At 34.2% G+C, this 13,732-nt stretch overlaps 1 protein-coding gene across 4 annotated transcripts in view; it reads right to left on the bottom strand.

Moving 5' to 3' along the window:
- AGTPBP1 (ATP/GTP binding carboxypeptidase 1) overlaps window positions 1-13,732 on the bottom strand; it is a 130,483-nt gene that overhangs the window by 95,347 nt on the left and 21,404 nt on the right. For all 4 annotated transcript variants that reach the window (XM_039875637.1, XM_039875634.1, XM_039875636.1 and 1 more), the window contains exons 3-5: window positions 9,980-10,104; window positions 2,554-2,621; window positions 42-105 (exon numbers count right to left, since the gene is read on the bottom strand). In XM_039875637.1, coding sequence (XP_039731571.1) covers window positions 42-105; window positions 2,554-2,621; window positions 9,980-10,104 — 257 coding nt within the window. The remainder of the gene's footprint in view (window positions 1-41; window positions 106-2,553; window positions 2,622-9,979; window positions 10,105-13,732) is intronic.

Here is a 13,732-nt window from a genome sequence, read left to right as displayed (position 1 = left end):
GTTTACAAACAGAAATTAGACCAAAGGAAACAAAAACTTACCAGCTGACACCAGCTCAACAAGAATGCTTAAGATATTAAGTGTAGTTTGAAGATCTTTCGTGTTCTGAAATAAAGTTTATTTGCTTTATTAAACCATTGTAAATCTGTGATTCTCAAACTTTTTCTGTTCCTGTTGGGAACTACCTATCTTTTAGAGATGACATTTCCAATTTCTCTAAGAACAAATGTATTCAGGTTTCCAGTATTCTCACTTATCATTTCAGTCTCTTCTTCTTGCCCTTAAGAATTGTTGCAAATAATCTGAGCTATTACTTTCTTAGTATCAACATTATTACAAGAGGATATAATACGTCATTTGAATTTATCACTTTCTACCAAAATAAATGAATCAAAATGTAAATGGCACTACAATGTATACGTGATGACTATCCAGTCTCCTAGCTCCCCTCTCAGAAGATAACTACATTACCTTATGTATCCAGCCAGATAATGTGCATACATTAAAAAAAAAAAAAAAAAATCCAGGCAAATATATATGTATATACAAATTTACTTCTCCAAGTGATATTGCCCTACAAATACTGTTTTGTATATTGATATTTTTACATATCAATAAATAGTTTCTTCATTCTTTTTAAGAGCTACAAGATATATTTCCACTATATGGCTTAGCCAATGATTATGTAACCAGTCACCTATCAATGAGATTTTTAAAAATCTTTTGTTATTAAAAAATTGCAACAAAAGACTAAGTACATATATTTACATGGAATCAATTACATCTGTATGTGGGATGAATTCCTGGAATTTCTGAGTAAAAGAATATGAGCACGTATTTTGATGGTTATTACTAAATTGCTCTTCATGGGGTAATTCACACTCGAACCGGCAATGTATTAGAATAACTATTTCCCAAAGTCTGGACAACCAATCTAATAAATATTTAAACACTGTATTTGGTTATAGTTCTTACTAAAAGTGATACTTGCATCGCCTATTCAAGGAACTGCCTCACCCTCAGAGTAGAGGATTTTACAATGTTTACAGAAGAATTTCAGAATTGGTATGTATTGGTAACTGGCATGAGACTCTTATTCTTCCCTTTCCCAAAAGGAAATGAGTTGCCTCTGTTTCACCACTTTAGCTCACAGATTGATGAAACCAAAAAGCCCCATCCAGACCAGGTAGAGACTGTGCATTAACCAGAGACCCTTGTCTTAGCATTGGAGGGATTAACTGGACCACTGACTCTTTGGAAAGGAATTTGGAAGAATGAGAGGAACAGATATTTGTCAAAGAGAAGAATGGATGTGGCAGCAATACTGCTCTGTGTTCAGCAAACTGATTCATATTCTTCCTGGGTACACAGCCAAACCACATTTTCTAACCCTTTTGTAATTACATTTTGTGCCATGTGACTGAGCTCAGGCTGTTGAAACCTGAATGGAAGTTGCACTGTTATCTCTAGGCCTTACCCAGACAAGTCTCCCATATGTAATTCACCACCTCCCACCCCTGCTGACCTCAATAAATTGTGACATGAGTAAAGAGGGAGAAAAAAAACCCAACAATGTTCAATCTCAAGTACAATTTGTTTCTTTCTCTGGGAACTGTGTGTTCATAACCTTTATATGTTATTCTATGGGGTTGATTTTTTTACCTTACTAATTTGTGGAAGTTCTTTATATGTTAAAGAAATTGTATGAGTTGAAATGTTTTTTCCTCAATTTGCCAAGTGTGTATGGTGTTTTTTCCATACACTTTTGTAAATGTAGTTGAACTGATCAATTTTGCCCAACTCCTGTGTTTTTTCACACTTAGAAAAGTCTTTCCTGTTGTCAGATTATTTGAAAATTCCTCTCATTACTTCTTCTAGTTATTATGATTTTATTTTCCATGCTTAAATATTTGCTTGATATGGATTTTATTTTGGCGTGTGAAGTAAGGAGCAATTTAGAATAAAATAACAGCTTAATGTCAGTTTTGACAGGAAGTAATTCCTATCCAAAAAGCATGAACTAACACTCTGTTCTTTTTTTTCCAGCTCTATAGAGATAAAAGTTGACATACAAGACTATGTAAATTTAAGGTGTACAATGGTACTTTCTCCTTGTTCTTCACACTGCACTGAGTAAAATAAAAAATCCTGATTCTGATATATTCTGCTGATCTATCTGTATATATAGTAAACTAAATCACAAATATATATCAGCTAATATAATACAATAAATGAGAATTTCTGATATCAATCATTTATTTTAAACTAAAGATTTATTTCCTAAGCAAATGCTTTCTTCTCTATTACCAATCAGAATGGCATGTTAAGATTTAAAATGTGGCTATTATTATAATCATAGAGAAGCATACTTAGAGGTTTACCTAATATATATTAGAATGTTCATACCACTATTCCAAATGTTAATTTAAACATAGAACAAACCCATTCACTGGCTTTACATCTAGGATAAAAATTTCATATTTCATATACTTTTTTTTCCTCCACTGACGTTTGGCATTAACAGATACACAATAAAGTTTGCCAGTGACTCACCTCTAATGTTGACAGTAGGACTTCCATTCCTGTAGAACCTTTGGCTGTCATTTCTCTCCTTGTTTTTTCTGAAAGTAGAAAAAAAATCTCTTCTAAAACATGAAAGAAAAAATTACATATAGCTTTATTATACACTAACATAAAATCAACATGTCTCCACTGGTCTAGTAAACACTTTATATTGGTTCTTAGAGGTTTCTCCCTCTGATGTTGCTAATGCTACTCTCCGGGGGCTTCCGGATATCAGTTCAAGGGACCTCCCTTGCACTTCATCACAGTTCCTATCATGGACTCGGTGAATCCCTGTTGGTCCACCTAAAATCTTAAAATCATTAACATAGTTCAAGTACTAGAACTGGAAGTGAGGTAGGAATGGTAATGGCAAAGCTCTTTATCATCTTTATGAGAAGACCTAGAAAACATTTCATCGAAATTGATAAAAAGAAAAACCTTGTTCCACTTTTAAATGTTTTTATCGAATTAATACTTTTTAAAAAATTCTGACTCACACAAAAACAAATAAAACTAAGGAAGAAAAAAAAGTATAAATTACGTCTATTAAAGGTTTCTAGAGCTTCTCCACAATTCTCCTTTGATTACTAAGAGAAGAAAGGGGAGCATTTGAGATCTTGCTCCCCATTACGTCGTCAGTTTGGGCTCAAATAAACTCATCAAAATTCGCTATAGGTTTGGACATTTCTTACATTGGCATTTGCATGATGTAGTTAGCAAGATTCTGAAGAAGTCCACCCTTCACCTTTCAATCCCAGACCCGGTACTAGATACAAGCAAGCAAGGAAGGGCCCATTGCATCCCACTGGCTCGCACTTTGCATCAGGTGAACTTGGGTGAGTCTTCTTTCAGAATTCCAGGCCTCCTTGCTGTAAGTAGTAGGCCATGACTTTATCTGACCTGTTCTTAGAAAATCCTCAAAGTGAATAAGGGTTGAGACGACCTAGAAAAAAAATAATGGGCTGCTGCTCTTAATTCTGGCTTTTGATTACTTACTGAAAGTCTGAACAAAATTGCTGCTGCTGAAATGATAGACTGAACCCTCTCGAGCTCTGAAAGAGAAAGGACTCTTGCCTCCCCACTCCAAATAGCCAATGAGATGATGATAGCTATTGCAGAGTCCCAAATCCAGAATGGCAGACGTAGGTGCCACAAGGCATCCAGTACAGTAAAGCAGCCAATCCCAGAGAAGCTGGTGGGAGCTCAGGGAAGGGGATGTGGGGTAAATAGAGAAGGTAGTGCACCCTGGAAGGAGTTCACCCCAAGAGAGAGGGGGCCCAAGTCTTGGAAAGTGTTGTAGTTCTGGCGGCATGCAGGAAGCTCTCATTGACCCTTGCTCAGGTATTCTTCAGTGACTAAGAATCTTTGTGAGGTTGCCTGAGGAAAAATTTCCTCTAGGGCATGAAATAGTCCTATAAGGATATTCACTGCCTTTGGCTTGTATGGACACGTGCACGTAAGGGCTGGTTTTCCCTAAAAGTTTATTCAGACTCTACAGATCTCAAAATTAACATGGGAAATCATGCCTTCAAGGCCAACAAGTATCAGGACAGTCAATTTCCCATTAATACTAAAATGGCCAAGATAAGGATCCTTTGATACTTCTAAATTAATCTTTTGCATGCACAAGAAAAGGTCAGCTATAAAATTAGGTAGAACGAATGAAAAGCATATATTTAATTGGTCTCTCAATCTTTCAAAAAAGAAGATTTAGATAAACAGATCAATCTATGATGTCACTTGATGTCAACTCAATTCCTTGAGGTATTTTAATAGCTGTCCTTATTTTAAAAGTAGAAAGGTCATTTGGAATTGACTTGTCAAGGACAGATAAAAATTGTAAATGCCTCAGAAACAAAATTTGGATCCAGGAGTTCTATAAGGTCTCTGGGTCTGTATATGTGTCTCTATATATGAAACTAATTCAAATGCTTTTGAAGTTCACATAATCTAAGATTAATCTTTAGTAAATAAAAGCTAGCTTAAGTTTGCTGGTCTAAGTAAAAGAGACATTATTTTACTTAGGTTTTATAAAAATGAGCCTATGTTAATAACTGACTTTGATGTCTATGAAATGTTTCTAGAGATTATAAAATGTCTTCATAAATCTGCCAAGCTAAAGAATGCCAACTGCTTACTTCTTAGTTTTCATTAGAAATTGAGATTTTAAGGGTTAAAATCTCAATATATGTAGAAATAACTTTGTGGTGTTCCAAAAGGGTCCCTGAAACACTTTAAAAGATCTGTCTTTTATGTTAAACTGCACAGGAAAATCATAATTAAGAAAACAAACAATCGAGGCCATGGGAAATCCAAGATGGCCACTTGATTCTTCCCTGCTCCCTGGCTCTCCATTTTTCAGTTTCTGTGTTCCTTCATACAGCATAGGACATTTAGCTGGCCTTAAGTCAGACGAAAAACTTGTGAGCTGACATTTTTGAAAGGAGACACCTTACACTATTGCCAAGGTTTGATAAAGGTATTTCGAGAAAATACAAAAAAATGAGACAGTAAAACTTGGATCAGAAAGTTCACATGATATAAATGATCTAGAGTGTTTTTTCCACAATTAAGGTCATAAGCCCTGCCTACCATTTACCTGCCCTTCCCTTTTTGGGAAAATTCGGTCTCAACTCACATCCCGTGGTTACAGTATTGCCCCATCCACAGTGATCCACCATTTCAACAAGACAATGTAGATACTGAGACTTCCTGAGAATGAGCCTTCCTACCGCTGTCAGACCACACTATCCAAACAAAAGGCTGGTCATCAATGCATCTTTTGGATTGATTTATGACCAAAAGGGGATACTGTGGACAAAAAAGGAGTGCTGTAATAAATCATAAATTGCTAACTGGGCAGGTCATGATGGACAGTCATGCCCCAGGTATATAATTTTATTTGTAAAACCAAATTCCTCTGTTTTAAAAGGTATGATTCTTCTGCCAACCCAACCTATCCATCATTTTTCTCCTTCTGAGCTCCTCACCTGCAAAATAAATAAAATATTGTTTAGATATCCCTAATGCATCCTATTTTAAATAAGGCCACTGATTTAATATTAAAACCAAATTATTTTTCAGTATTAACATCATACATAATATTCCAAAGATTAAGATCCCCACTACCAATAAACCATTACATTTTCACCTTCAGGGAAACAGACCACCCTCCCCACCTTCGCCCACCAAAAAAATCCTCTTCTCCTTTGAAGACAGTACAATGCAACCTCTAACTTCCCCGGTCATAACATCCACCACCATCTAGTTTATTCCTCACACTAAATGAAAACTCGATGCTACACAGTTTTCTACTCTACTCTAAATTCTACCATGATCTTGACTTCAGTATCACTGTGTATGATTCATTCAAATACCTAGTTCCATAAGTTATCCATCTTATGACAACAAAATCCTTCCTTCCATGGTCCAATTTACCAACCCTCTCAAATTGCTCTATCTCTGATATCTTGAACTTCCAATCTCCCACTTTCAGACCATAGTCTCCTAACATTCCTATTCCTCTTTTCTTTCTAAGGTTTATGTAAAACTCACTGTTACTTTTATTGAAACTTCCAATTCATAAACAGTAGTGCTGTTTTACCATAAAATCAGTGCGTACCTCGCTTGGATTCCAAGCCCCATGCTTTAACCTTCCCCCACAAATCCTTATACAGAGGTGAATGCTAACATGCGCATTCTCTACTCCTAAATCACAGTAAATATAATGCCGCAATAATTTCTTCTTCTAATTTCATACTGTTAGTACCAAAAAAAGTCACCATTTCCATGTCATTTGAGAACACAAAACTTTTTTTCACTTATCTCAACTCACAACCAACACCATGTTCCCTACAAATAAATAGCCTATACTTATTCTAAAATTTGTATCAGTCCTCAATCCCTAACCCTCTGTTCCCCACTCTCAGCATCTACACTTTCCTCAATGAACTGAGGCAAAGTGATCAGCTACCACAGATGAAATCCTACAAATGATGACAAAACTCCATATCTTCATATATCAAATCCTTAATAATCCTGCTTTTCTTTCTCCAGTCTGGGGGAGAGGAGAAGGAAGTGTCCCTTCCACTATGTTCTAAATCCCATTCTTCCTACTACTCATGAATCTATACACTGTTTTTTATTTTTCCACATACTTAACAGTCCTTATCTTATCTTGCCTCCCCTTTTATTTCTTTCTCAATGAAGCTCCCCAAACAAATAGTCTCACCTCCTATTATTATTTCATTTTCCACTCCCATTACAACATATGTAATCTTCCTTCCAATCTCACCACTTTAAAGTGTTCTTGTTATGGTCAAATCCAAAAGATCCTTATTTTAACTAACCTCTCTGTTACTTACATTGCTGACTACTGCTTCCCCTCTTGGCTTCTTTTTAATAGCCTTTCCCAGTTCTTATACCATATGTTTTCTTCAACTTTCAATAATCAAAATGAACAAGAATTTTAAAGCAGCTATTATAATTATGATCAATGACATTCAAAAAATAAGCTCATAATGAATAAAAAGATAGGAAACCACAAAATATATAAATTATTTTTTTAAAAAAGACCAAATTCACATTTTAGAATAGAAAAATACAATAAGCAAATTAATTAGATTAACATAATGGCAGAATACAGAGGAAAAAAGCAGAGAACTTGAAGATAGAAAAATAAAAATAATCCAATCTGAATAGTAGAGAGGATTAAGATTGAAAAATATGAGCCTCCAGGACCTCTGAAACAATCTCCAAAAGGCTGATGTATGTATTACAGTCCCAGAAAAAGAAAAGAGAAAATAAGAAAAACATTTGAACAGCCAAAAATTTCCCAAATTTGAAATGAAAACATAAATTTACAGATTCAAGAAACAGAAAATTCAAAGCAGGATTAATATTAATAAAACTACACCCAAATCTCTCAAAACCAAACTAAAGAAAAATTCTGAGATCAACCAGAGAAAAATGATACATAACTTTCAGGAAAACAAAGATCCAAAACAGCAGACATCTCCCTTGAAATTATGGAGGCCATAAAATAATGGAAGCACTATTTTAAGTGCATTTTATAGTGCCAAAAGACAAAAACTGTCAACTCACAATTCTCTATCCAGTAAAAATATACTAAGAATTAGGTGGAATAAATCCATTGTCAAATAGAAGAAAAAAGACTTCCACAGCAGATCTGCACTACTAAAAATGCCAAAGGAAATTTTATAAGCAAAAGAGAAATGATACCATATCAAGTTCACATGTTTAGGAAAGAATAAAGAGCTTCAGAAATGATAAGTATCTGAGTAAATATAAAAACTACTTTTTTTCCTCTTAATGTCTTTAAAATACAGACAACTGTCTAAAGCAAAATCGTCTTGTAGGGTTTATAATGTATATAGATATGATACATATAAAAACTATAGCTAAAGAACAGTAAAAACTATAGCTAAAGAACAGTAAATGGATCTATAAAGTTCCAAGGTTTCTAAATTTTACTTGATGTTACAATATGAATTCTAAGTGTGAAAAATGAATGATGTTTATTATGATCTCCAGAGGAATGACTTTAAAAATGCAAACAGATATCACTAAGAAATAAATAAGTAAATTAAAATGGAATTCTAAAACATGTTCAAATAATCCAAAAGAAGGCAGGACAAGAAGAAACAAAGAATAAAAACAGAAAATACAAACAGAAAACAAATAATAAAATTGTAGACTTAAGTCCAATCAATATTACATTAAATGTTAACAAATAAATGCTCGAATTAAAAGGCAGACAATGTCAAACTGCTGTCTATAGAAGACATACTTTAGATTCAAAGATACAAATAAGTTGAAAGAAAAAGAATGGGAAGCTATAGCATGCAAACGATGACCATAAGAAAGTGGGAGGGCTGGAGGGAGGGGCTATACTATTATCAGACAAAATATACATCAACACAAAATTACCAGATATAAAGAATATTCCATAATGATAAAAGGTTAAATTCATCAGGACATAGAAACTATAAATGTGAATGCACTTTCTCATTTTCACAGGATCCACTTATAGCCACGTATAAAATGTAGATAGTTTCCAGGACACAAATTTCAGCTTTCTCCTTCTACAATCCTCCCAAAATTTCACTCCACTTCCATTACTTTAAGTACCAAGTTTTTGGCTCTTAAGCCTGCTCTTCATTCAAAACTCTGTACTGAATTTTTCACATTTTTTCCTAACTTCTTTACAAGGCATTAAATTATGTAAGCAATAATTATAACATTGCATTGTTGAGTTTCTAACAATGCAATGGAGTGAAAAAAAAATGATGCTATATTAGAGGAAAGTTTCAATGTTTTACCAGAATTACATTAGTATTAATCTAAAGTTTGCTGTAATAATATGCATATTACAATCCCTACAGGAACCAGTAAGAAAACTAAAACTTAATTAAAAAATCAACAGTAACACAAAAGAAGGCAGTAAAGGATGAGAGAGGAATGTAAAAGATGAAACATATAGAAAACAAACAACAAAATGGCAGATTAAGTCTAATTATATGAATAAATACATTAACTTGGAGCAATAAATACTCAGATTAGATAAAAAAGCAAGATCCAGCAATATGCTATCTTTGAGAAGCACACTCAAAAATGAAAAACAGAAACAGGTTCAAAGTAGGAATGGGGAAAAAAGTATAATATGTAAAAAATAACCATAAAACAGATGGAGGGGTTGTATTATTATTAGATGAAACATTTTAAATCCAGAAATATTACTGGAGGCCGAGACACTACATAATGATGAAAGAGTCAAATCATCAGGGATTTTTCACATTTATGTTCCTAAGTGCAATGTTAATACTTTTCTCTCTTGTACTCTGTCAAGGTTTTGATACCAATTCAGTAGTACTAGCTTCCTATAATAGAAATATCATTTATTAAACATTTTTAACATTCTTTTAAATATAAATCTCATAATAATCACATGATCTCTCTTATCTCAGAATAATCATATGAGCTCTCTTATCTCTAGTTCAGAAGATGGTGCAGCAAAGTCCTAAAGATTAAAACTTCCCTAAGGTCACCCAGCCACTGAATGACAGAAACTGAATTTCGAAGTGGAGATCATACTAATAACCAACGTTCTATGTTACCTGACATCTTTTTGTCAACATTCTAGAACAAGTAGCACTGGAATTAGTATTGTTTGAAAATTAGAGGTGGGGAAGAATTCATACATAAGTGAAATCATAATCACTTTTTAGAAACAACGCTTTGAAGATCAATTTTTTTCACAGTGATTCCATTTTCTACTTCTTGAGTCTATTTGAGAAAGTTCAATTTCTACAGAAAATCATCCATCAAAAGTTTGAACGTTCTTAACATATACTTTTAAAGAAAAAAGCATTCCTAAAATTAAATTAAAGCTTACCTTGACTTTGAGCCAGATGAAGAATTTTTGATGTAACATGTCTGGCAGTATCTGATTCTGTAGATTCAGTATTGATCTTTTCCAGCTGAGCCAGGAGTCCAACAACCCGAGAATTATTGGTAAGGCTTAAAAGAATGTTACTTTAAATTAGAGACCATCCGACATCGATTGTAAATACATTACTATAAAGATCACTATTAAAAAAACTCTACCCTTCTAAAACCACAAAACATTTATACATATCATATTTCCTATCTTTTATAGTTTAACATTGCTAAAATTCTGATTTAAGTGAGAAACACATCCTACTTCAGAAAACCACAAACATGTATTCGACCCTGTCCAGCAATCTTACATCACAGCCTGGAAGTTCACCTTACCACTCTCCAAGACTTTTTACACTTTCTACGTTCTCCTCAAAAACGTCTAACCATCCCTTCCACCTCACTGTTAGTGTTATACTTTAACTGTTGTAAAATCAAACAAGAATACATTCATCTTCCCATCACCAGATCCTTAAACCATCTGATTCTCTACCCACATTCTTTCTTCCTTGTTCCCATTCATTATGAATTTGGTACTGTTCTAGGTGTTGCCAACAATAAACAAAACAAACAAAAATTCCTGCCTCTCACTGAGTGAACATTCTAATGGTGACAAAGTAAATACGTATGTAGTTATATAGTATTAATGTAGTGATATAGTATTATATAGTATTAATGTAGTGATATAGTATTATATAGTATTATATAGTATTAATGTAGTGATATAGTATTATTAATATAGTATTAAAGTGCTATGAAAAAAGGCAGGGAGAATAAAAGGTGCAAGGGGGTGGGGTGCAATTTTAGAGTGGTAAGGGAACACCTCACTGAGAGAGTACCATTTAGGAAAAGGCCTAAAAGAAGTTAGGAGAGTCAGGTGTGCAGATACCTGCAGAAAGAACGGTCTAGTAAGAGTCACAACCACCTAGATACCAAGGCAGGAGCATGAATGTTGTATTCAATTAAAAGTGAGGCAGCTGGTGTGGCTTCAGCAGGCTTAAAGAATAACAGTAAGAGATGAGGTCAGAGTTGAGGGTGGGGCAGGAGAGAGCATGATATTTAGAGCCTTGTAGGCCATTGTAAGAATTTTCGCTTTTACACTAAGTGAAATGGGAATAGTGAACAGTAGAGAGATATGCTCTGATTTGCCTTTAAGAGGCTCTCTTTGGCTGGTGTGTTGAGACTCAGAGAACAATTCCCCACTTGTATACTTGACCCAGCCCTTCTGTACCCTGCGGTCTCCCCAAAACCTCCTGTGGTCGCTTCTTTCCTCATCATACTCAGAATCAGCACTATCCAAATCAGATAGCTCCCTCTTTCTACAAACACTCCTCTTTGAGCTTCGATGACTCCATACTCTCCTGATTTTCCTTCTATCACATCTTTTAGGGTTCCTCTATTGGCTTTTCCTCTGACACACCTCTAGATAAAGTCCCCCCACCGCTCTATCCCCAGCTCTCTTAGACTTTTCATTCTCTCCACTCTTCTGCCCTGAATGACTTCATCTAATCTCACAGCTGTAATTATAATCTACATGTTGCCTGGCACCTATATTCGACTCTAGCCTTTGTCTCTGATATTTTATCCAACCTAATAAGGCCAACATAAAAAAAAAAAAACTTCTGTTTCCTCCTCTCAACCTATTTCTCTTCCAATCTTCACCTTCCCAAACACACATAAAACCATCGGTTGCTCAAGACAAAAATCAAGACCCCCTTTTCCGCACATCAACCCAATACCAGCTCCATCTCCAAAACATCTTAAATCCCTCTGCTTCTCTCCATATCTATAATTAATACCTAAGTCCAAGCAATCATCATCTCTCACTAGGAAATTAAAGCCTCCTAACTAATCTTTCATTCTTTCCATCCCATAATCCATTTTCCCATCATCACAGTGAGTTTTTTAACTTTTTAATTATAAAAACTCCCAGGAAGTTGCAAAAATAGTAGAGTGGTCCCTTGAACCTGTCACCTAGTTTCCCCAATCATTACAGTTTACATAACTATAGGACAACAGCAAAGCCAGGAAATTGACATTAGTAAGTGTATAATTCTAAGCCATTTTATCACTATGTGGACTTGTGTAACCACAAATATAATCAAGTTGTTATTCACCTAAAAACTCTTTAATGGTGTCCCACCAGACTTTAAGTAAAATCTTACTTTTTTATCACAGCCTAACAGGCCCTAGGTCATCTAGCCTCCATATATCTTAGACTTTATTTTTCACATTTCCCTCATGCACTGGGATCCAGCTGCACTGGCCTTCTATCAGTTCCTTGGATACAGCAAGTTATTCCCTAACCTCAAGGTCTTTGCTGTCTTCTCAACCTCAAGGACAGTTTCTTCCACATCTTCACCTGGAAGGCTCCTTCTCATTTCAGGTTACAACGTAAAGATGTCCCCACTTTTCTACCAGCCCCTCCACTTCCAATACTAAAATGTACTCCATAGATTTTATCACTATTTAAAACAATGTTATAAGATCCATGAAGGTAGAGACCTTGCATACCTTATTCTATATACTCAGTATTTCAGACATTGGCTAGCACAGAATAGGCAATACCAGAGCCCTATTCCGGAATGAACTGAAAAATCTGAAAACATATTGAAAACAGTATACATATTTTTACTTTATATATAATGTTACAATAAAACATTATATAATTTTCTGATTAACAAATGTGCCAAATGGTTTAAATTTAGAGGCACTCACCTGAAAAGATATTTGGAGGTTGAAAAAACATTGAGCATACTATTTGAAAAATGTACCTAATATACCATTTAAAATAAAATAATGCAGTATTTCTCAATAGCCAACATAATACAGAAATGAAAATATATCGATATGTATAAATCTCCAAATGAAAAACCCCCCCAAAAACTAAGAATATATACAGTATATCATTAACAGTTTTAAAACATACACATTGAATACATATATTCTTAGGTATTAGATATAATACCTAAGAAAATTTATTTTATATAGAGACATATATGGAAATGAGGAACACCAAATTCAGAATAGTAATTACCTCTAGAGATAAGGGGGAAAATGTTATTAGAAAATAGTACACATCATATTTGTAACTTTTTTATTTCTTGAGTGATTTGTATACAGGTATTCATTATATTATTCTCTATCCTTTTTGGTTTTCAAAATTATTTTATATTTTTTTAAATAAAAAATTCTATAGAGACAAATTATATGCTTGTTTTCATATATTTTCATTTTCTTCCAAAGTTCCAGGGGAAAGAAATCTCTTAAAACTGTTATCGTAAATCTAAATGAGCAAAAATGTCAACATTATGGAAAATTCCAAAGGTGAAAAACAACAACAACAAAAAAAAAAACAGAATAATGAACTATCATGTACCCATCACCCAGCTTCAAGAATTATCAATTCACAGATAATTTTATTTCACATATGCCTACTCACAGGCACACACATCTCACTTTTGAAGCATATCTCAGAGAGATAATTTCCTCTGTAAATTCTTTGGCATTTTCTATTTTCTAAAACGGAACACACACACACACACACACACACACACACACACACACACACACACACACACACACACACTAGAACTACTATACCAAAACCAATAATAATCCTTTAATATCAAAATCTAGTCATAGTTCAAATTTCCCAAATTCATATTCTCCCTCATTTTCTTTAACAGTTAATTTGTACTAATCAGAA

Source organism: Pteropus medius, unplaced genomic scaffold (assembly GCF_902729225.1).
Source record: "Pteropus medius unplaced genomic scaffold, Ma_sr-lr_union100, whole genome shotgun sequence".
Lineage (NCBI taxonomy): Eukaryota > Metazoa > Chordata > Mammalia > Chiroptera > Pteropodidae > Pteropus > Pteropus medius.
Note: the sequence above shows the minus strand (reverse complement) of the source record. Positions and strands in the feature narration are given on the sequence as shown.